The sequence below is a fragment of the Sturnus vulgaris genome, chromosome 3 (genome assembly GCF_052056855.1).
Source record: "Sturnus vulgaris isolate bStuVul1 chromosome 3, bStuVul1.hap1, whole genome shotgun sequence".
NCBI classification, from domain to species: domain Eukaryota; kingdom Metazoa; phylum Chordata; class Aves; order Passeriformes; family Sturnidae; genus Sturnus; species Sturnus vulgaris.
In genome coordinates, this window is record NC_142245.1 from 15,329,774 (window position 1) to 15,354,573 (window position 24,800).

Genomic DNA, 24,800 nt, shown 5'->3' on the forward strand with positions numbered 1-24,800 from the left:
CTGCAGAAGTGTTCAGCAGCTGCTCAGCTGCGTAACTGCAGTATGCAAGCACTGTTGGAAAACAAAGATTTTTAAAAAGAGAATAAAATAAAGTGGATGAACTCTTGAGTTCTTTGAGTGGGGAACTTCCAGAGACAAGGAGCTGCAGAATATGCTTATTGCAGGAAGCAGTGCCAGGGTAGTAAGACAAAGAGAGAGTAGACACAAGGGCTCCACTAGAAAGGTGAAACTGGTTCTGGAAGATTTGATGTGGATGACCAAGACATACAAAGTAAAATATTTCATTGTGTTTCATCTGGTCATGTAAAAACTTCATGAAGTTTTTTACATTTAAAGAAGGAAGGATATACTAGTTCCAGGAAGATGAAATTTCACATAGAATTAACAATTATTGTGAATATATTCGTAATCTCATACCGTGCAGTGCTTTTCTTTTTTTCTCCTCCGTGTAACAAATGCCCTTAGTGAAGAGTAGAATTTATTTTATAGGAGGAAAAAAACAAACTTTACAAACCCCATAAGTTAACTTTAATAGACAGTAAAAGACTTTATTTAAATGCAGGTGTCCCGTTAGAGTGGACGTTTTAATAATTAAAAGTAAATAAAAATTAAAATATGCCGATATGACAATAATTTGGAAAATCTACTGCCCTGGTGCCAAGTATTGGTATGCATGGGAAGTCCCCTTAGCCCTAAGAGCACTGAAACACAGGAGTTTATAAGCAAATCCCAGCAAAAAAAATGAGTTTTTGGCCTTAGTGATAACAATACCAGGTCCCTGTGTCAGCAAATGCCTTTTCCTGCTCTCTGGCTCTGAACAGGGAAGTCCTTGTTAATCAGCCAGTGTGATCTTGGCTTAATGATTCAGAACCACTACAAAGTGATGCCAAAAATCTCTCCAAGAGAAAAAAAAAATCTCCTTCTTTGTTATAATTTGTGAAGACTCTAAGTATGAATGAGCTTTGAAAAAAGAAAAAGCAGGGCTGGTACTGGCTTTTATGGCCAGAAAATTCCTGTATCTCAAGTGACACTGAAAGGCTTTCTGTTTTGAAAGTCTAAAAGGAAAATTTTTGTTTAATCCTCATGGAGGTGAGGGAGACGACAAAGACAGAAACCTTGAGCTTTCCTCCATCTTCCCCCATAGTCATCTTGATCTAAATCTCTTTGAAAAGGAGAGAGCTCAATTTGGTGAAGTAACTCAGTTAGAATATCAATTATCCTTCAAAAACATGTCATAGACTTCCTAAGCTGTCAGAAGGTTTGTCCCTGCCACACACCAAAGAAATTACAACTGAGGAGGGAAGATGTTAGAAATCTTCCCCTGTATGACACTGTCTCAATTTCTTCTAAAACAACTCTTAATTAGTTCTTTTTCTTCTTTCTCTTTTTTTTTTTTTAATATTTTTTTAAAACTATGCAGCACCAGGGAAAAATTGGAGTTAAATTTAATGTTGGGACGGATGACATCGCCATCGAAGAGATGAACGCCATCATTAACGATGGGAAGTACCACGTGGTTCGCTTCACAAGGAGTGGTGGCAATGCCACCCTACAGGTGGACAACTGGCCCGTCATCGAGCGTTACCCAGCAGGTAAGGCCTCACACAAACACCTGGCACTAAGAGGGTGGGGATGCCTGGAGTTTGCCTCGTTTTGCTCCTCTCCTATTGCAATATCAGCTCCTTTGAAGTGTTTTAGTAGCTGCAGAAGTAGTTAAAAGAATTCTGAGCAATATGGTTTATGATGATGGCATTTCCTAAGTGAGTTTAAAAGCCCAAATTCAAGTTATTACTGGAAGTGGAAAAATGCAGTTATTGAGGCATGAAGTAGTAGTTTTGTTTCTTGCTATCATTTGTTTTTATTGCATTTTTGGTTTAGGCGGGAGAAAAAAAAAGGCTTTGACAAAAGCTACACAGTTTAAAGTGACTCACAAGTCTATCCCCAGGTGATGGGGTGAAACATTTATTGAGGAAAAGGTTGTCTGTGTTCTTTTGATTCCAAGATTACAGCAATCTGAAGCTTATAAATTTAGCAGAAGTCTTCCAGCAGACACAAACCAAACGGCATCGCAGTTATCAATTGTACAGCCAAGCACCCAAACTGAGGTGCCTTAACTTCAAATGCAAACTACAAGATATTACTTATGCAGATGATGCTGGTTACTTGAAGAGGACCACTAGTATGACGGCAGAGCTGCCTTGAGCAGGCCCATATTTAATTTTATGCACATGCCACATGCTGAGGATTACTATGCTACTAATTTTATTCATTTTTAAAGGCAACAGGTTTTTCAGATACACAATCCCTTTCTTATTGAGTAGGACTACTGAGTCATTAATGGTAACTTATGCATCTGCTTGTTATCTCCTAACAGTTGCTCTGTATGTTTATATTAAGCAAAAGGCAGCAAATCTAGAGGTGTAAATGAAGGCAAATATGCAAACTATAATGCCTACTGCGTAAATGACAGCTCTGATTTATCAGTTTAAAAGTAGAAAATTCTGCATTTTGGGGGGTGAAGTGCAGCAGGAGAGTGTGTTTCACTAGTAAGGAATGCATAAGCCATTCCATGGATTAATTATTAGCATTCAGGATGGGTTTTTTTGTTATTGTTGTTGCCATTTCAGTTGTAATCCAGCTATTTACTTGACTTTTTAAAAAATAAAAATAATTTTTAAAAAATCCACACGTGAAATATAACCCTTCAGATAATTTCTAAAAAATCCACACATGAAATATAACCCTTCAGATAATTTCTTGGAAATAATTCAGAATATATGAATTAATGGAAGTATGTATTGGGAAAGAAACTATGTATAGCAGAAGTAGTTAAAAAACCCACCTGAATGACAGCTCTGGCAACTGGAGCCATTAATAGTTTCTAAGTTAGAGACGCCTATGAGAAGTGATAAATTCTTGAGGGAAAGGGAGACACTGAAATACACTCATTGATCTTTCAGATATTCCTGTTTCCCCTGTGGCCCTCTGGCTTTCAAATTTTGCAGTATTTGGTAAATGGCTGCTGAAATAAGGTGTAAGCTGAGGAAGACTTGTCATCGTTTGTGTTCAAGACCTATTCAGCACAAAGGGAAAAATAGGCTTGAGGTGGTTTTTTTTCTTTTTTTTTTTTTTTGTTTTTTTTTGGGTTTTTTTGTTGTTTTTTTGTTTGTTTGTTTTTTACCTAAATGATGAGCATGAATTCACCACCCCCAAGCTCAGGAGTGATGCATCCCAACAAAGAGGAAGTCAGGCAAATATGCCAGGAGGTCTATGTGGATGAACAACAAGCTCCTGGGCAGGCTCAAACACAAAAAGAAGCCTTGAATTCTGAAGCTAGTGGCACATAGAATTTGTTTATACTGAACAAGTATCAATTTAGAATCCTTAGGATGGGATTGATGGAGAGGAAGAAGGTTGGATGTTTTCTTTTTTCAAAGAAAACAAATAATTAGATCTTCTTGAGCTTCCATGAATAATCTGTGTGCAGGCTGCATTTCAAGGCATTCTTGGTTGCTTCAGTAGCTGTGGTACAGAATACCTTGGCTTGTTTTATTGCTGGATCTTCTAAGACTGCTGTTGGCCTGTAATTTTCTTTGACTTTCCCATAGTAATATTTTATGCCTCCTGTATGCCATAGTATTGCTTTTGGCTGCTATCCTCCCCCTTTTCACCTTCCATCTCTTCTCTCTTCTCAGAGACCATCTAACCACACCCTTCTCTTCTCTTTCTATGCTTCTCTATCAGGTTTGCCAATCTTGTTTTGGGTTTTTTTAATTAATAATGAAGCCAAGATTAGGCAGCTTAATTAGTAAAGTTGCTATACTTACATATGCTGGATTATTTTTTTTTTCAAAGATAAAATTAAATAATCAGTTGGTTGTCTAAAGCATACCAACTGATCAGGTCTTTATGAGGAAAGATTTTGCTAAGAATTACACTTCAGGTTGGGATGCCTGATTACAAGACATTGCTGGTTTGTGTTTGGTGTCTTAAAGTGCTAGATGAAAGTTTTCTAAGAGAAGTTTCTGGTCAGAGACTCAAGATTTTCCAGTTCCATTGCCTGTGTATCTTTCATCCAGCCCCATGTAACTGCTGTGGATAAGGATACCCAGGGCCCAGTAACAGCTGGTACCTTGCAAAAAAAAATCACATGGCAATGCTTCGCAGAGCTTCCATGGTGGCTTTGTGTGTTTTACCCAAGAGCTGCATAAAATGCTGAAGAGTGACCCTGGAAGATGAATATAATGTAGTGTGTCTCTTCTGTGACATCATTCTTGATCCCACTAGATTTGAGCTTGCTCTGGGCCAATGCATCTTCAATTTATATCTGAGTGGGTGTGAAATGAGAGAGCTGTAAAAGGAAAAGAGTCAGGGGTCAGTGGCAGACGATGATTGTCCTAGTTAAGGTGGACGGTTGCTTTTTGAAATATAGTTGGGAAAAATGTGTTTTAGTCCTAGACAAATGTGAAGATTTCAGTATCCTGAAATGGCTGCATGATTTTCAGAAGCAGAGGTTTAGATATACATATGTATGTTCTTCCAGACTACCATCAAAGTAATTTTTTACTCTGAAGTTTCTTTCTTGTCACTTCTCTGAATAAAATGCTAGTGCTATGAGGATGTACACTTTGATTTCTGCCCTTTATTAAATGTTGATCCTGTTTTCCTGTTTTCCCCATTTCTTGTGCATAGCCCTGTGACTGAGTGGCACACTGTAGTTTTTTCATAGTTGATTAAGATGCCCATATCTTCACTTGATTTATTTATTCCATCTGCCATAATTAAATTCAGTGTTATGTCTCTTTGCTGAATTATCACCATCCCTCTGCACCTTCATGAAGAACTTTAGTATTTCATCTTGACCTCTTTTTCAGATAATGAATTCACATTAACTTATCTGGATACAGCCTAATTTATGATCATATTAAACAGGAATAGGAAAACTGCTGACTGTGCAGTCAGAGCTGCTAATCAATAAACTATCCCCATTTCCATGCAGACTCTTTCTACTCCTTGTGGCTTATCTTGTCTGCTTCACTGTCTAGTTTTAATTGCCCTTCCCAATGGTTCTGGCTGCTGTTGTGGTGATGGGACTGCTCCACAGTAGCAATTCCAGCTGCTTCTGTCAAGAGGCTGCTCTTGTCACTTCAGTTAGGTAACAATGCTAAACTGAAGTGTAAATTTCCTAAGGATGCATAAAACAAAGAACTTGTTAATTTGTGTCAAATTGAACTAAGAATTATGGTCAAATTAAAAAAAAAAAAAAGAAAAAAAAAGAAAGGAAATTTAGTAATATCAAAATACTAATTTCAGTATTTTCTGAATAAAATGTTCTGACTTTTCATGTCAAGATTGCCCAGTGTTTATAGGAGCTTAGATAATCTGAGAACAAAGCATTTTGTTTAATTTGAAACAACATTTTCTTCCTTACCTGAAAGAAAATGTGTTTCAAATAAGATCAAATAGAGAGGAGGAAAAAAACCCACCAAATCTTTATCATAATAGTGCTCATAACTGTATCTTTTTATAAAGAAAATCACTTTTCCTAATTATCTGAATTTTGTTCCTTGGTAGTGAAGGGTGTACATTTTGCTAGTCAGACAAAGTGTATCAAAACAAGGTAGAGGGCATTTTAAAGCGACAATAACCACCATTTATTGTGAAAGAATTTCAGAATCACTTTTCTGACACTGACTCTATGCTTTCTGTGGTCAAATGCAGTTTCCCCAATGAGAATTCTTTTAAAACAAACAGCACAGCTAATCATTTTAATAGTGAGGATTTTCTCTTCATAACTTCCATTGTAAATCAGATGGATGCAGAATTTTCTATCTAGAAAATGACCTATTAGATATTGTTTCAAAGCAGTTCAGTCTGCTGAGAATGCTCAGTATTCCTGGGACTCTGCAGCAGTTTGGAAGATACTGTCTGATGTAGGCAAATATCTAAAATGATGCCCTCCTAGTCATCCCTGGATCTCTGCTTAGCCTTAGAAAAGCTTCGTTGCAGCTGTCTTCACAAACCCCGTGGGTCAGGATGTGTCAGGGATGTCTGACAGACCAAGATCTGGCAGTATGAGCAGGTCACTCACATTGCTTGCAGAAAAGAGCTTATCCAAAACATTGCCAGACTACTGGAACAGATGTATCTCTGTGATTGGGAATTATAAATCATGTTGGGGCACAGACACCAAAGAAGAACCTGTGTGAGAGACCATGGATGTTGGCAGAAGAGCAAACTGACGTTATGCTAAGTGCTAGTACCTCTGGTATTGTCTTTAGGGACTCTCTCTGGATCTGGGGGATAAAGGTTGTTCCTACAGAACATCCATGGGCTAGGGGAATGGGACATGTAATTTAAATGTTTCTCTTGGTCCCTGTATTCTAGAAAATAGAAAAAGTGTCTGTCATCTTTTCATGGGATACACGTGACTTTAAGATAAATGCTAGGAGTCAACTATTACCATGTATCCTATTTAGGGTAAATAGCATCCATTTGTCTTGTATTTTTTTGTGTTCAGACTGACTATAAAATTAACAGATATTTGTGTCAGTACATTTGTTTCTCCAGGAATGGATTAGCATTTCCCAAGCGATCCATGTACTTTCCTAACTTGCTTACTATTGGCTTAGAAATAGCGTCCAAATTCAAGCCCCTCTGGCCACTTCTGAAGAGGATCAAAGATGTTTTTCAGGTGTAAGTGTAGTGGTAGGGAGACATCTCAAGCACTTTCACAAATGTGTCTTTGAATATTCTAATAAAAGAGACAGTCAGCCCGTTATCACCACATCCATGCAAAATGATAATGGTCAAGGTGATGTAGGAATCAAACAAGTAAATGAGCACTCAGTGTTTGCCTTGCTTTGTGCCACAGAGAAAATTTTCAAACCTCTCTGGCCACTGCTGTTTGGACACAGGACTTTCAGGGTGTTTCACAGGAAAATAACAAAAGCTTCTGACTGCTGTTTATTTGTCCAGTAACACATTTCCTGTACCTTTTCTCTCACTGGGTTCCTCTGGATAAAAGAATCCATCTTGGTTCTCTCTCGTGTGTGTTCCTTTGCTATTTTGAGCCCTTCAGTCAGATCTGCCATCCCTCAATCCTGACAGTAAGACATAGAGGATATGAAGAACACCATCATCTGATAAGCTACAAAGCTTACAAATGTGGAGGAATCTCATATCTTGTTCCCAAAGACAAAGTAAAAACTGCCTTTATGCCCAGGAAGCAAGTCCAATCGAAAAGACTTAAATTTTGTTCACAGCCATTAAGCTTATGTGAAACATAGACCGTCCTATGTCTCTTGGTTTGGATGTCATTTCCTGCTGTGAAATTTCCTGCATTTCCTGTAGTGAAATAAGGACATCTCATAAGATTTTACTTCCCTTGGAGATAACAATGTTTGGAAAAATCATGAGGATTTCTCAGGAGCTCTCTATCTGGGAATACATAGAAGATGAATGTGCAAAGACTTTATGTATAAATTTATGCCATATGTATAAAATCAGACTTTAGAAATGGAAGATGTGGGTCTAAAATATTTAGTCTATGGAATTAGTAAGAAGAGAATGGGAAAAATACCAGCTAAGTCAGTAGTTGTTTTGTGACCAAGTAAAGTCTCACCCTCCCTGATTTGGAAAGCAAAACTCATCAGTGTTATTTATGACCTTCCATGTGTCCATGGAGTCACATCTCCCTGGGGTTCTGTTTATGCTGAGGTCTCTATCTGGGATGGTCTGCTGGTACCTGTTACAGTTAAACCTACTCAGGTTTTGTAGGAGATAATGGGGAATAAATATGAATGAGTTAACATACTTGGGGTCTTTGATTTGCAAGAAGTCTTTGATGAAGTTCCATGTGAAAATATTCAGGAAGAATTTACTCAGCCCTGGTGGTAAAGGTCGAGTTCTTTGATGGATCAGACTCTATCTTAGGGAGAACAGTCACAGATTCCCACCTAATGAAAATTAAAGGAGTAAATAAATTGATTTGCAATGGAAGTATGATAATTTAAAACTTGTTATATTATATATTGAATAACATTATTTTTTAATATAAAAGTGAGAAACCATACATACAGGCTCTAAGAGAGATGAATTCAAGATTACTACAGAAAAAAAAAGATTAGTGAATGAAGAATTTAAAAAAATGTGCTTCCTTTAACAGCAATGAAAGAACAAGATGGAAAAATGAAAGATATAAAAATCTAAAAAGGTATTTTGAAATAAAAGCATTTAATAATCTCAATTTTTTTACATTTTTGAAATTCAGAAATTACTGGTTTTGTGCAATTTATTTGCGTTTTTTCTAGAATGAAAGATTTTGCAAAATCTTCATTGGCTTAAACAATATTTTAATCAAACATTTTTCATTCTTATCTCAGAGTTAAAAAAACAACTGGCTCTGTTGAATATGCATTGTAGCAGTGAAAGTAAAGTTGATCTATGAAAGATAATGCACATACATGAGATAATCTGAATTTTCATAGAAAATATTTTTAATTGATTGCACTGGCTCAAGACAAAGGTTTAATGCTGTATGCAGCTCATGAATTATTTTCATTATCAGTAAAAAAACAAGTTCTGAGAATGTTTAGAAAAGAAAATATTAATGGAACTGTATTTAAATCAATGGTTCACTTTCCTTGTAATGGAATAATGGTTTGGATGGCTTTTTTTTCCATTCCCATTTTATTTTTTTCCCCTATGTGTATTTGAAAGTAAGGTCAGTGATAGAAGATCTTAAGAAATTAGAAATTAAACTGTACTTGGTCAAGTCTGCTTCTTCGCATAAATTGTTTCTCTTAGACGGTAACTTAGAAGAAACATCCTACTCTTAAGAAATTTTCTTTTGCCTTCATTGCAAGCACTTTGCAGTTCATCCACTTTGTTCTTACATACCTTTTTCAGAATAGTTTTCTCATTCCTCTGTTCATCATAATAATCTTTCTTCAATGCTTTTTTGTTGTGAATTTGGTTTTCAACTGCACATATGTTTTGAAAATGGACAGTAGTGAGAACACTAGGACCTCAAGGATATATGAAGACAGTAATGCAGATATTAATTCTACATTTTAAGACCTTAATTTTCTTTTTCATACCTCAGAACTGGAAAGCTCAATGTCATTCTGCAGCTGTTGAATGTCTTTCCTCATTTTTCTATCAGAGTATCCCAATTTAGGGCAAGAAGTGGTGTGACTGGTCTTATATCTTAAGTGTGTGACTGCACTTTGTTGTATAAGCTTTGGTGTCACTTCTGTTAATTCAGAAGGGCTCTGTTCCTCTTGACTGATATCTGCAGCCTCTTCAGTATTACCACCATGTCTACTCTCATGTCATGTACAGATTTCATTGTGTGGATGGCACTTTATACTGAGATCAGTGAAGAAAATACAAAAAATGATTTATTGTGGAACTCAGCTTGGATACTTTCTTAGGAGTTCCACCAAGGTAGTTTTTCTGGGGGAAAACCATTGTTTTTCATTGCAGTTATCTTGGCAGTGGCTTCTCTGTGGTAGCTCCTATGGCACAGTTTAATGCAGTTTGGGAATTCACCATGATATTCCTCCTGTTAATTCCATGTAGAACTCAGCATTGAGTTTATCACGCTTCTGTGGCTAAAACACATGTAGGTCTTCCACTCATTCAGCTAGATGGCATCAGCTCCCCAAAATACATCGAGAGTTTTGGTACATCTGACCCACCTATTATTTCTTGAGGTTTTTTATTTTTCAACTATAGTTAATATAGTGGGGAACATAAGGGCCAGAATATGGTACTGTTGACACATTGGCAGGTCTGAATGTGACAAGCAAGGAGTGCTTATCATCTGTGTGAATGATTCACTAAGAAGCTGAAGAAGACACTGAATGAAGTGGGAGTTGCAGAGAGAAGACAGCTCCAGTGCTGGTTCCTAGAAGGAGATGTATCCTGGGAAGATGGGAGCCTTCACTTGAGTGTGATGCAAGACAAGCAGCCCTTGAATAAAGATCCTGTCAATAGCTACAGCAGCAGGATATCAGTCTCTACATGAGACAGAGGAAGGAGGAGAGAACAAATCCTTATTCAATGCTGTCCTTTGATGTTTTGGGATTTTTTTTAGCTCTTTACCATACAATTTTTACACTCCTGTATTTTTTCCACAGTTAATCTATTATTTGCTACATGACATCATATCAAATGCTTTACGAGATCCAGATAAATTCAGATATACGTCATTTCCTTCATCTAGGAAAGTATTTGGCTTGTCAAATACAGCTGTTAAAGTAGCCCAGCACGATTTGGTAAAGTTTTGCGTTTTATCTGATTTTCCAATTGCTTTCATGTCTTTAGTTATTTATTTTAAAATTTGTTCTGAAGCAGCATGTATGGCTAAGGTCATACTAACTACTTCAAGTGGGTAGTTTTAAAATTCTTCTCATGTAAATCTATTACATTATCTGTTCTCTACTACAAGAAATAACATGTCTCATTGGATAGCTGGATTTAAAAACTCCTGGTTTTAAATATTTAAATTCTGGGATACAGATTATCTTTCTCACTTTCTTCTCACTTCATGCAAGTTCAGTAAGAATATGTACATTGCTTTTTTTCTGAGCTGTGGAGATCTACATTAGATGCATTTCTGTTAGTCAATTCAATCTGCTCCCTTGGATCACCATCAGCCTTCCTATAAAGTAGTTCTTGACTTCGTGATCTCTTTTTGTTTATAGCACCTTAGAATCTCTGGCTTTTGAATTTAGTTTACTTTCTTTGGGAGGTTTTTGGGCTTAAGTTCTGGCAACTTTTCTTCAGTATTTATTTATTTTTCTGATTCTGACAGGTACTGCTTTCTTTACTGAGCAAGTCTGGAGTTTTACCCTCCTGTAACACAGTCTGTGATAATGTAGTTGTTCAGTCTAGTAGGACTCATCTGGTATATTTTAACCTTGCAGGTGCAAACTGAAAAAAAAATTATATATAGATATAATTATTTTAATATATTATAGAATTTCCAAGTGTCATTCCTGGCTGAATCCAGCCCCTTGTACTGATTGCATAATCTGGCTTCTTTCACCTTATCAAATTTTGTTCTTTTTAAATCAAGAATCTGATTTACAGGCTTATTTTTAGTTGTCCTCATATTAATTTAAGTCAACTCCTGATCATTCAATCAAAAAATGTTTCCTACAATTACCTTTTAAATTATGTCTCCAGTACTTAGCCAAAGCAAAGATAAAATTGCGTTAGTTTTTGTTGGTTTTGTCTGGACAAAATCATCAATGAAGATTTCCCATTATAGGAAGCTGATAGTTACCTATATTCATGTTATTATGTCTAGTTATAATATGAATAAAAGAAAACGTTATACTAGAGTGTAAAACAATGGCATGGAGAACTAAAAATAAGACAAGGTATTATTTAAAACTCAATCCAGTAAGTTCTCCAGAGTAAAGATGGAAGAAACTATTCTGGAAGAAGCAAGAATCAAAATACATGAAAAATTCATCTAAGTTACTGAGACACAAACCAGCAGTTAAGTGATGGATGTAACCAGGCCAGTGTGCTACCTTGCCTTTGTAATTGCACAACTGATTTCTTGCATGTTTTTCTCATTTCATACAGCTCTGACTGCTCTTTGGTTATGATTGAATGCATTTGTCAGCATGCATCCAGGTCTCACTTTCTGTATAATTTTATTGTCGATGTGAAAGATTGATGTTAACAAAAAAGGAAATTTATTTTCCCATTCTCTTTGGATGAGCTTCTGTTGCAGTTTACCTAAAGTCAAGGAATTTTTTTTTTTTAAAAAAAGCACCGCTGCCCTTTGAGATATTATGAAATTGTCCTATCCTGCTGCTGTCTTTAAATAAAGAACCTAGGTGATACCCAAACAAAGCACCACAGTAAGTCTCTTTTCAAAGAGTGGTTTCAGTAAAATTTCTCAAATCAGCTTTTTAATTTGACAGCTTATCAGGTCTTTCTGTCAGATAATGCAATATAATAATGCTTCTCTGAGTCTGGAGACAGATTTCCCCCCCTTTATTTTTCATCTTGGATATCTTGGTGAAATACAAAGGCTCATCCCTTCTTAGGCTTGTTAGATCCTGTAATTAAATTCAAATCTTGATAAAATGTGTGGCATAGTTGTCATTACTTGATCACAGAAGGTATAACACCTTTCAGTTAAATACGGCAAGATGGCACAATGGAAGGAGAAAGAAAATGTCAAATGAGCAGTGATTCAGAAAAATGTTTTTAAAATACTGAAAGAAACAGAGACGTGCTCTTTTCATGTTTTTTGGCAGAGGATGGGCCGATACCCATTTACAGGGTGATATGGAAATGGAATTTCTGAAGACAGCAAGCTTGTATTTGTCTTGACATAGGTTTTCTGTGTAACCTGCAGCATCATACTTACCCAATCTAGTAGGGTAAATTAGAAATGGAGGATTAACATCTTGTAGGTTAAGAAGAGAACAACTTACTCAAACTCTTCCTCAAGGAATTTTAGCCACATAGTTTCCTTAACAATATAATGCTGGTATCTCTAATGGCATCCATGATTTAAAAGAAATTTGTCATTCTTTTTTTTCCCAGGGCCCGGACTGTGTAGTCAGTGCAGAGATTTGAACAGATTCCTTTCTTTCTCTTTCCTTCCAGCCCCCAGTGGATTTCTAACCCAGTCATTACACAGGACTTTATATAATGTGTCACTTGCTTGAACCAAGCTATTAATTTGCTCACTCCAGTGAAATGATTTCTGTGTAACACTTAAGTTGGTATGTTTGTGACAGTGCCCCTTTCCTGAGACACTTCACTGGATGAACACACACATGGCTCTGTTCTAAGGCTCCCACTGAAGTTCCCAGTGGCTGGTTGAGCATGCAAGAGCAGAGTACAATGCTGTGTGCTTCTTCAGCAATGCAGTCTATTTTCATTATCTTCTGGGGCAAGCCTAGAGTCAATCTGCAGTGGGAGCCTTTCTCAGGACAGAACAAATCAATGTGGTGTTGAGCCTTCCAACCAGACAATCTATCATATGGAAAACAAAATTAATTTCTCTGCAGTGCTATTGTGTTCTCAGAAGATGAGGCATTTTTTTTATTTGGGGCACATTCGTGCATGTGTCCCCAATATATTTTACTGGTGGCATGAGGTGTGACAGCAGTATAGTACTTTATGTCTGCAGGATAAGAACTTCCATTAAACTAACTAATTCAGAAAAAGTCACTATAATTCATACTGCAGCAGGGAAAACAGCAACTTGCTCTGCCCTAGATATATTTTCCAGAGAGCAAACTGCATTAAGCAGGTATCCAGAAGGACACAAATCATTGCTGTCTGGAACATATGAGCATGTACATTCTTTATACTCTCTTTCTCCCCTTTGTGCCCTGTGAACATGGGAGAGTCTTGTTGGTTTAAAAACAAACAAACAGAAAACATCTTGCAACTGCAGCATCCACACTGTCAAAATATTTTTCTTTAATACTTTGAATTTGAGATTAACGGCACCTTAGTTGCAACAAATTCTACTGGTGTATTATATCATGCATATACAATTAAGTTCAGAGTGTTCCAGGAGTGTTCAAAGAGCTGCCTTGACCCTAGCAAGGTATAGGTAAGCCCGAGGATAGTTTTATTTTTTTTTCAGTTTATCCTACCTGTCAAAAAAGAAAACCTTGTATAATTTATTTAACCTAGAACTCTTGTGGGCTTCACAAGGGGCAGATTATGTAGTATACGGCATTTCAAAAATTTGAAGCAGAAATTTAATGTCCCTCAGTGGATCAGGAATATGAAACATTGTAAAGGGCATCGTAATTTTCTGCACTCCTTATATGCAGAAGCTAACTGAATTAAAGGCAGTGAAATTATGCTTTTAAAAATCGGTTTAACTGAGATGTAAATGGTTTATTTTCCTCAGTGAACTATTTCTAAGGAGTTAAATAGCTTTTCTGGTGCAGCACTGGGTTTAGTGGACATTAAAAAATGAATGAAACACACTATCATCAAGGTTAAGTATATATAAAGACAATTTTGTTTTTCCTGTTCTACAGATCTGATGGGCTTTAATAGAGGAGAGGTTTAAATATTTTAAATGACAGTTTACACAATAGGGAGAGAATAATAAATACTTTGCAAAAGAACAAATGGTGCAAAATATGTAACTATAGCTGGATACAGGGCTAAATCTTGAAAGCATATTCTCATTTTCAAAGCACGACAATTGCCTTATAGCAATTTTCAACCAAAGGATTTTTTAGCATCTCACTTTAGGGTCCCAGTCCTGGAGCTCCTCTCATGTAAATTCAAGTGATTTTTTGTCTGAACTAAACTACAAACTCAGTTATGGCTGCACTATCAGTTCCAGAAAGCTGTGGTAGGATATGGTACACATGAAGGATTTGGGCAGAGAGGTTTCAGACTCAGTTTCAGCATTCCTCCTTCCCTTATTAAGTTCTCTGGGGTTCATGGGTATCCTGTGTGTAAAAATCATCCTTTTAGAGCCAAATTACAGTCAGAGAGGAACAACACGGCGGTGTTGCAGTGGAGGGCGGTGTGGCAGTGCCACACTTTGGGGAGCCTGCACATCACAGCCACACATCTCATTTTCAATCCTAAAGTTAGTGGATATTCCTCATCCAAGTGGTTAGCAGTGAATATAGTTAATTTTTCATTAGTCAGCCTGAGGTACTAAGTTCAGTATTGCATACAACTGATGGTTCTCAGTGAGGGGCACTCACTGACTTGAACACCCCCAACCACTGGGGTTCTCTACTGGCTCTAAAAAGCTTATGGCAATGTAGACAGTGTCCTGGAGAAATAGAAGTCCAAGAAGACACTTGTGGGGATCTCGTCTTTCAGGCTGCTCCATATGAAGCATCACATGAGGCTGTGAAAAAAGAGTTTATGGAAATGGCCTTGTGGGCACAAAAGGCTAAAGCCTTAAGAATTGGGGAGGATTTTAGCACCTTTTGCAGCACTTTGAAACAAGCTCTGGAACAGGTATCTAATCTGTACCTGGGGTCTGTGGTTCTATGGAAGAAAACAATTTGGGGTATGTGTGTAATGAGATCCCTGGAGAGGCACAATCTTCAGTGATTTATACTGTCAAAAAGAAAACCATGCAGTGACTTGATGCAGTCTAAGTGCTTTCAGGAGGAAAAAACAGTAGATGCTTACAGTGCTCTTTATTTGTTCCTAGAAAGCTGTAACAAGAGCTAAGAAATTCATGGAAGAAATGAGCACAGAATTTCAACAGTGATCCTTGGTGTTCACTTCTGAGAGATTTACCTCATGGTGTGTCATCACATCAGGCGAAGGTGGTTTCCTGGAAGGCTGATTGATCTGGTTATAGGTTATAAATTAACCAAAGAATAGCTTCATGGCTGGTTTAGTGGGTAAATAGTCATATCCTTTGATGTGCAATTGACATTAGTCCTATTTCTTAGGAGTGGACTATCAATATAAGAATAATCCTACGGTAGTACTGTGCTTATAATGCAGACATAGCAATCACTTTCCAGGAATTAAAGTCAGAGTAGGGGGGGGAAAGTTTCCAGGTATCATTTCTATATCCAGAAACATTACTGTGTTAATCAACAGCTATGCCATGCCTTAAATATGTCAGTCCTATTGCATCAAACTGAGAATGTGCTTGCAAAAGAGCAGAAATACAATACTGGAAATATTGCTTAAATCCTAATACAGCATTTATCTTTCTCAGCTTTGTATATTTATGCATCCATAAATCCTGACAAATTCTTGTAAGGAATGATTCTTAGTTAACTTCTTGGTTATCCATTCTATCTGGTAGCTCACAGTTTGTTGCATGTAATTTTTGCAGTAGCTGACTTTAGTTAAAGAGCATTCCATGGAGTAAGCCTGTGTGCGGCTTTTCCAGCTGAGCTGGGGAGATGAGCCATGCTGCAGGAGTGTGTCAAAAATAATCTGCTGCCTGTACACTTCCCTTATCTGTCATAGTTCTGTGGATGCGAACACCATGGGTGTTCTGTGCAGAAAACAAAATGGGATGTTACTCCAATCCTTGTCAGAATCCTGTTTTAGCCTTGCACTTTATTGGTGGCAACAATCCACCCTGGCAGTTAGACATATTTTAGTGTTAATTTAATATACTTCAGACTCAGCAGTGAAACTTTGTTTCGAAGTTTTAGTTCTGCTTTAGAAGAAGTGGCAAATCTGTGAGCATATGAATAAAAGCAAGGACAGGAGGCAGCTTCCTTTTCCCATCTAATCTATTGAACCCATGCCAGTACTTTCATGGGTGATGACTGGACAGTAGATTGATGGACTGATGTAGTCCTTCCTGCTCAGAGGACAGAATTTTGTCTTGTAATATGCTGATTAAACTGGAATGTATTAATATTTTATTAGTAAGTCATCTGCCCATTTTAGCTGTTAGTGTATTATCTGCTTTGAATTAGATGCTTATTTAATACTTCACCTTGCTCAGTACCATCATTTAGAAATAAAAATAATTTAAATAGCATATTACATTATATTTAATAATGCATTAGTGCTTCGTGTTAGAGAAGCTACAAGAGTTCATAAAGCTGAAAAGATGGTAATAGCCTTATTTAATTTCAACATGGTGGGTTTCAGTATGTTTTTAAAAGGTCAAGTGGTTCCCTGAGAAAAAGTAGATGTGTAAATTGTGCTAGCAGAGCTATTTTCTTTCTAAAGTTGATCTTTTTCCCATTTAACATTTCATAAGTGTTTCAAAGTAGAAGTCAGGTCTACACTGTGGGTATTGCATCAGCAAATGGTTTTTTGTAAAATAAAATGAAAGATTAAACATATTGACAGTTGAATAGTAATTATCTATTTTCTTGCAAATTCATACATGCTTAAATAGTTCAATATTGATTGTTTCTCCATTCTGATGTTTCAACTCAGATTTGCTCTGAAAATCAAGCCAATAAACTTAGACCTACATGAAAGTTAGCTGCCAGCTTTGCACTGCCCATCCAAAATGCGGCCTTGTGTAGCTTTTAAAACCAAGCAGCTCCTCATATGAAAGTGTGTCCTGGGCAAGAGCTTAAGGCATAGGGATGGATTGGTTTAGCTGGCACAGGATCCACATGTGTTAGGACTGGCTTTGGAGCCACTGGCTTTCTCTTCTGGAGGCCAAAGGCTACCTTGAGAGCATCTGTCATCTGAAAACATCCCAGGAGAGATCATCTCAAAGACATCTTTAGGCCATGATTTAGGAAGGCACCAGAGAACTGCTTCTGTGCTTAATTCTCAGTGTATCTTTGTGGACTTTTGAAGAATAGGGTGTACTGAAATGGGCTTTCCATGGATGTGGTTTGTGCCAACACTGACAGCCATTCTGCCTATTCCCCACACAAAAGGGTCTTTACTCAGCAGTGGGTCTTTGTCCCATTTTTAAACAAAGAATATGAGAAGTCACAAAGCAGAGATAATAGGAGAGTGAAAAATGTGTTATAGTAACCAGACTTTCCCTTCCTTGAGAATTTCCTAAACCATACAAGAAGAAAAATACAGAAGAGTTTTGAATACAGAAATTCAGAATATCTGAGCACTGAACTTTTCAATTCTCTTCAAAATTTCTATCTCAAAACAAAATCAAATGTTTTGTAACAATTAGTATTCTTGGCTTTACTACACCAAAAAATAAAAGAGAGAAAACATAATCAATCACAAGGGGAAAAACCTTAGCTAACTGTAAATATCTTGCAGATTATTAGAAAATTACCTGCATTTTATAAAAACTTAAAATAATATAGGTTACAGGGTAATTATTAGTGATCTTTTAAAAAATATATTATAAATAGGAAATCAGATTATTTCAATATGTAACAGATAAAATTAAACCTCTGCTGGGAGTCTACTCACAGCCATTATGCTTTTCAATGGTGGTCTTCTTGTTATAGTTCTGCAGTCCTAAAGCACTCTGCTTTTATCTCAGTGAGCATCCGTTTCTATTATTTACAGTTTCTGCTGCTGTCTTGCCAAAAGCATTAAAACCCTCCTATATGTGCAAGTTTAAACCTTTCAATTTGAAATAGATTATTCTTTTAAAGTAAAATGTCTGCAAGGCTAAAATACACAAATTGAAATGCCACTTCTAGACAGAACTGAAAGTTCCTAGCTTGCTAAGGGCTAGGGTTTTTTTGTTTTGGTTTGTTTTTGTTTTGTTTTGGTTTGTTTGTTTGTTTGTTTGTTTTGGGGTTTTTTGGTTTTTTTTGCCTGCACTGCTGACACAGAACAGATTTTTATCTCTTAAATGACATGTTCCGTCTATATGGGCACATTTGGTTTATTCTGCTTGGCAAAATCTGGTCCAAATAATGATCTCTGTTTTGTTTCTGTTGGCTTGTGTGTAATTATGCTTGTCCCTGGGAGAACAAGATGATACAGTCTGGGCAGGTGCAGGAAGTGTGAAAAAGCACCTGTATGTCCCAGGATTTTGGGACATAGGGGTTAACTGCATCATCTTCATGTTTTGTGAAAGAACATGAAATCAACGTTTTTAAAATTTACAGCTGTGATGAAGTTAGCTTGGGTGCTGTTGATGAAGGTTGATGCTGAGTAATTTGGATTTCCTACAGTGTTTATGAATCTGGTCATGTAATGATCATGACTTTATCTGTACCCTGCACTGTCCCTGAAAGTCTGCTAAAGCAATCCAATTGCAGCAGATTTGGAGATCACAACTGAAGGCCAGTACTCTATTTTCTCTTATCACCCACATAACCAAGAGCAGGATGTAACTCCAGAAGATTTTTCCAATTGTTTCAGATAACTTTTCATGTTGCAAATTGTCCACAAAAAACTTATGGGAAAAACAGATTTTCCCAAAACCTTTCACTGATTACAATAAAGTGCAAGTATATGAGCAATGACCTTTTGACAGTTTGTCCTTATTCTGATCTCGGAACTTGTGTAGTGATTAAACTTAATTAGGAGACTTACCACACAGTTAATAAGTCCTTTCTTATTGATGGCTTCTACCTGAATACTGGATATTCATGGAGTTATGGCCCAGTGCGAATTGAAAATGAGAGCTGAGCACAGTGTTTCCCATTTCCCATTGTTCATTTATATAATGTATTGTTTCTGTCAAGGGACATTCTGTATAGCACCTCTCTTCTAGCATGAAATGAAGATCATCCAGATTGCTACCTGGGCCAAAGTCAGTAGAATACCCTTAGTAGCTGCTATCTCTGATCTAGCTAATTTTGAATGCAATAGGCTTGAAACATTCTCCATTTTGCAGTTGTTGAAAATCTACTGAATAAGAAACTGCTTATAGTCAACTTCTGGTTAAATTTATATAGAAAAGGTAACCTTAAATGCTGTAACATTATGATTTAGAAACAGTTCAAAGTCCTTTTACCTTGGAGACCTACAAAATGTCACTCTTGGGGTAATGTGGGGCATGGTACCATGCTTACAACAATTCATTCCTCTTCAATGATTTCTATCAATTGTCCTGTATATTTTAGCAGCAGCCCTATAATATTAGCTTCTTTAATACTACACAGGCTATACAAAGGATCTTTGTAAACTCCAGATAATAAAATATGACCTTTAATTTATCAGATAAGTCTTATGTTTTCTTATCTGCTTCTTGTTGCTTTTCATCTTCTCTTGCTTGTTTTTGATATAATACAGCAATCTCTCAAAATAAGCCATGCAGCACTGCACAAACTGAGACAGATACTGCATTATAGTGAGGAAGTGAGAGTCAGGAAGAGCGCACTCTTCATTTAATTACTAATTAATCCAGTGAAAAATAATCAAAACCAAAACAGGGCAGAAGGTAGCTGATTTGAAATGAAGGTTCAACTCCCCCTGAGACGTTAATGAGGGTTTGAAGTCTAAACTTGTGGAAAGTTGTAAAAATATTATTTGCTTTGTTTAATACGGGTGAAATAAGGAGCTTACAGGTGAATATAAGATGTTTTGGTATAGTCTGTAGGATAAATGGGCATCTTTCAATAGATGTGGTAATTGTTTCCTTAAAGGCAAACCTTAGTTTTCCTTTGTTTTTAGCAGTGTTATAAACCCCTAGTGAGAAATTTTACTCTGCTATGAAGACTGAATTGAAGACTGCATTCTGTGGACAAATAGTTTCTTTGGATGCTTAATATTCACTATAAGAAATTTGGGAGCTCCTGTAGGGTTAAAGGGTCCTATTACATTACGGTCATTTAGTATGAACTTGCCAGGCTTGACTCTTCAAAGTTTGGAGGAGTTGTACTTCATGGTGGTTTCTCTCTTTCTAGGCTAAATTGTCTTGAGAAGGTAAGGCATTGAAGAGCTGCACTCTTACTTATTTGCTACAAGTTCTTTCTCTAACTTAAGAGTTTCTTTGCACTTTAATCTTCTCACTGAGCTAACAGTAAAGTTTGTTCAAAATGTTCACATTCTGCAACTCTGTGTGTACCTTCCCTCGGAGCACTGGAGGAGGCCCAAATCAGCCTTCTGGGTATGTAACTCCTCATAAAACATCTTCAAGACTGACCACTGTATCCTCCTGTGTTTCTCCCCACATTCTGTAACAAGTTCAGCTGACGTCTTTCAGCAACAGAAAAGGACATATACCTTCATCTGATCCATCCAGAGCTCACTCCTGGATCAAGCACTGGCTAGACAAGTCTGTAAGCACTCAGCAAAAATGTAGGTCAGAGCAGTGTCCCCCACTAACACAGTAACTTCCTAAGGTGAACTTGGACTTCTTCTCTACCCCATGCAACCCAGTCTCAAGAATGTGTGCACAATAATGGAAATAGATTATATAAAAGAACTTTAGTATGGGCCATTACTGAGATTGTGATTTCATTTCCTGGCCATGGGAGACTGTTTGTGGACTGTTTTCCTCCGTGTCTCACCCAGAGCTGCTATGGCTTCCTGTCATGCCACGCAACTGACATTTCAGTCAGATTTCATCCCTAACTGCATCTGGAGGAATAATGTGGGTCTCTGTCTTCCTCTTGCAGATGTCAGGGGAGTCATGATTCAGAAAGAGTGGTGTTAAGATCATGAAGGGAGAGAGAGTAGTTTATAAATGAAGATAGACCTTGGTTTCATCACTTTGTTATTTATTTCCCTAACAGATCACTGGGACTAACAATGTGAATTTGTATTCTGTTAAAAGGTTTGTTTCAAAGAAAATATTCTCTAGTCTAGGTTGCTCTTCACAGACTCACGATTTTCAACCTTCTTACTTATTCCCTTTCAAGGATGCTGCTATTTCACATCAATAACTGACACCTTTATTTCAGAGCACAAAATAGAATTACACTCCAGCCTTGACAATATAATAAATCAGGAGGGATAAAACACATATTAGTGAAGTTCACATAGTTGGTTTGTCCCAGCTGACCTATAGATATAAAGGTATGATTAAAGTTTTTTTGGACTGCTTCTTCTCAGTTGTGACACAAGATTTAACTCTGACTCAAAGATTTGACCTTTGCTGCTCTTCTCTGCTTACCTTGATTCTGTGGAATTATTGTTATTCCCTTGAAGCCTTTCTGCCAGCATGGAATTAACACTCTGGTGTGACAAAATATTGTGTATTTGGCAGAAGAATGAAGCCATCTAGAATTCAATCAGGTTAGACAATGTCATGGTGCACATCCTGAGTGAATCATTTCTCCCCAGCTTTTTTAATCAAAGAAATCTTGGCCATATAACCTGGAAGAGTAATGCTGGATAGTCACATAGCTGTCTACAATTAAAGTTTAGGCACATCAGGGGTTTTTTTATGAATTACGGTTTAAAGGATGCCTGCCAGAGCACTTAATCTTTTAGATGGGTAACAGAATAAAATCTCAAAGCCGCAGGTTTATTTAGAGTATGAAAAAATTTATTAACCTTCTTGGAAGTGTTTTTACTGAAGAAGTTCCTTGTGGTTCACCATATTGGTAAAAACAAGCATAAATAAAGGAAGGTAGGAAAAAACATGAACTGAATACTCCTGTGGAAAACAATCTGTGGTATTTATGATTTCTCCACTGGGGATGAGATTATAAAATGAGGGAAATGCATACAGTTTTACTGGGTCTATCTAGATTAGTTGTAGCAGAGTATATTACCCAAACCAGCTGTTTGGGAAGAAGTAGTTATTGAAACTATGTGTGTTTTTCATCATGTAGTAAATAGGACTTTTGTTGCTTTTAATGGAGTTTCTGTTGTTTTCAATTCTATGTATGATTTCTTTTTTCATGTAGTTGTTATCTGTCTACTAGTTTCATCATTACTAAATCCATGTGTTCTCCTTGAAACTAAATCCAGATAAGTTCCACACCATTTCCCTCTAGCCTTTCCATTTATATTATACACTAGAAGAATTTAAGCTAATGCAATAGTGTCAAATTGAGATGTATTTCACAGTGCACTTTTCCCCTGATGAGGAATGGGCTAATGTAATCAGCAATTATTTTTTGTGTGACCTTTACAAATCAAATTGTTATTTCCTTGCTTTTCATTTGAATTTTGCTCCCAGTGGTGTAGGACTGCTGCAGCTAGTAAAAAACATAATTTATTGTTAGAATCGCATTATAATAGTCTCAAAAACCACACGTATTGTATGTTTTAATGAAATAATTCAAAGAAATGTATAAGCTGGCCAAGATGAAAATTTATGCTTTTAGTTCAAGAGGAGTTTCCACAATCACCAGAGATGTTCTGGAGCAGCTACAGAGTAGTGAGTGGACCTTGCCTAGGATAGGTCCCATGTTAGTCATGGAATTACAACAGAGAGTTGCAATAGCACTAAGGATCCAGTCTGGTGACTGCAGGAGATCCTCTTACCACATGTTCCTGATTTACACCTACTGGGTGAATAAACAGCACAGCTTAATGCCTTCCCAATATAGGCAGTTGTGGACACTTTTCCATGACTGCCTGGTTCTTTTTGGATCTAGAGAGCATTTGTTCATGAAAGGCATCCAGTGAGTAACTGTGCGTGGAGTCGATGAGTGAAGGATGATCTCTATCCATGAGACTTATTTCCATTATGTTAATGCATTCCTTATGCCCACATACCTCTTCTGAACAACTTAGCCTTTCTTATAAATGACATAGAAGAATTTCACCCACTCCCCCATTTTTTACAAAAGTACAGATAACCAAAAAAAAAAAAAAAAAAGCTATGCAACACTAACTAAAACTCATCATGATTCATTTACTGTAAGTTAAGGAAACCTTTTAGAAATAGGATGTTCTCTCACTTATTCAGTGACTCAACTGATAAAGCCTGACTTTCAGAAAATATAAATTATTAGCTCACTGGTTTAGGTATATGTGTATACACACATATTTTGAGGGAAGATACAAATCCAGAACAGAAACATGTAGGATCATACAATTTCTTGTGTTCTTGTTGTTCCTGTGCTGGTCACATGACATTTCTTAAGGGCTTTTTCCTGGTATTTCTCAGATTTCCATTTAGTCCCAGGAAGTTTGCTGTAATAAAAGGAGGCCAGGATGAAGAGAAGCAATTTTAAAGATCATAACAGGAAAAATAAAATTAAAACTTTCTGTATTCTCACATCATCGTAGTAGTTGTGTTGTGATGTGTTTAATTCTAAATTTTCACTTTCTTGGAGACGTACAAAAGGAAATGTTTCAGTAAAATGTTTCATGTTCAAGTTCAGTTCTGTTTTATGGAAAATATAATTAAACTGAGAACAGGGAGAAACGCACATACAAAAAAAATGTATATATTTTATATATATGCATATATGTCCATGTATTTTTTAATATGACATACACCTAGAAGTTCACATAGTATATTTACTCAAGAGAAATTGTGGAACCACCTTCTGTGGTTGTCCAAAGAAGTTGTGGTTGCCTCATCATTGGAAGGGCTCAAGGTCAGGTCAAATGTGCTTTGAGCAACCTGATCTAGTGAAAGGTGTCTTTACTCATAGCAGGGGGGTGGGAATAGATGCTCTTCAAATGTCTCATCCAACCCAAACCATTTTATGATTCAATATTGGAAAGAGAATAAACAGGGGAAAGGCCATCTCCCAAAAGCAAATAATTCAGTTTCTGGCATGGTGAATGACCTCCATGCTAAAGCAAGTGAGGGATGCATGAAACATGGAAAATACCAGTTCTCAGCACTGCAGAATAAACATCTGCATAAAACCACCATGGTTTCATTTGCAGTTTTGGGGGGCTATTGTACTGATTCTTCCCTGCAAGCCTGTTATGGCTTGTAATTTTGTGACAAATGAGAACACCAATCTCCTGAATTTGGATAATATTTCTATTTGACAATTAGCAATAGGATCCATCTAGCTCAGGAACATATCTTTCTGAGCACTATGTGGGCTTACTGCAGCGTGTGCTTACATTTCCACTGCAGATACAGGACTTGGTTTCTTGATTGGTTTGGTGGGTTTTTAAGTCAAAGAAAATATGCACATTTGAGCTAATAAGATTGACTTTGTACTTTGATATGATTTATGAAGGACTCCTTTTTACTCATCTTGCTGTCCTTATCTCTCAGATTCTTTACTGATATGAACCAGTACAATGAAAGAAAAAGATATTGTTGATCTAAAACTCTGCTGCCACCAAAAGCCTGTACATTGAAGGAAGTATTTAGGTTTGCCATTCTCCTAAGTAGCTTTCTAAGCGGTATTCTGAGGGATCAAGACTATATCACTCAAACACAAAAAACTATGATTACAAATAAATATTAAGTGTTTCGCTAATTATCCCTCATCTGCTATTTTTCTGATTGTACCAGCCTTATTTTATCTCACTGTTTTAGTTAGAGAAGTCAGAGATCTCTGCAGTGACTGAGA

The 24,800-nt window shown here is 36.8% G+C and overlaps 1 protein-coding gene across 26 annotated transcripts in view; it reads left to right on the top strand.

Annotated features, from left to right (window-relative positions):
• NRXN1 (neurexin 1) overlaps positions 1 to 24,800 on the top strand; it is a 671,565-nt gene that overhangs the window by 549,225 nt on the left and 97,540 nt on the right. For all 26 annotated transcript variants that reach the window (XM_088161001.1, XM_088161002.1, XM_088161013.1 and 23 more), the window contains one exon: positions 1,421 to 1,592. In XM_088161001.1, coding sequence (XP_088017127.1) covers positions 1,421 to 1,592 — 172 coding nt within the window. The remainder of the gene's footprint in view (positions 1 to 1,420; positions 1,593 to 24,800) is intronic.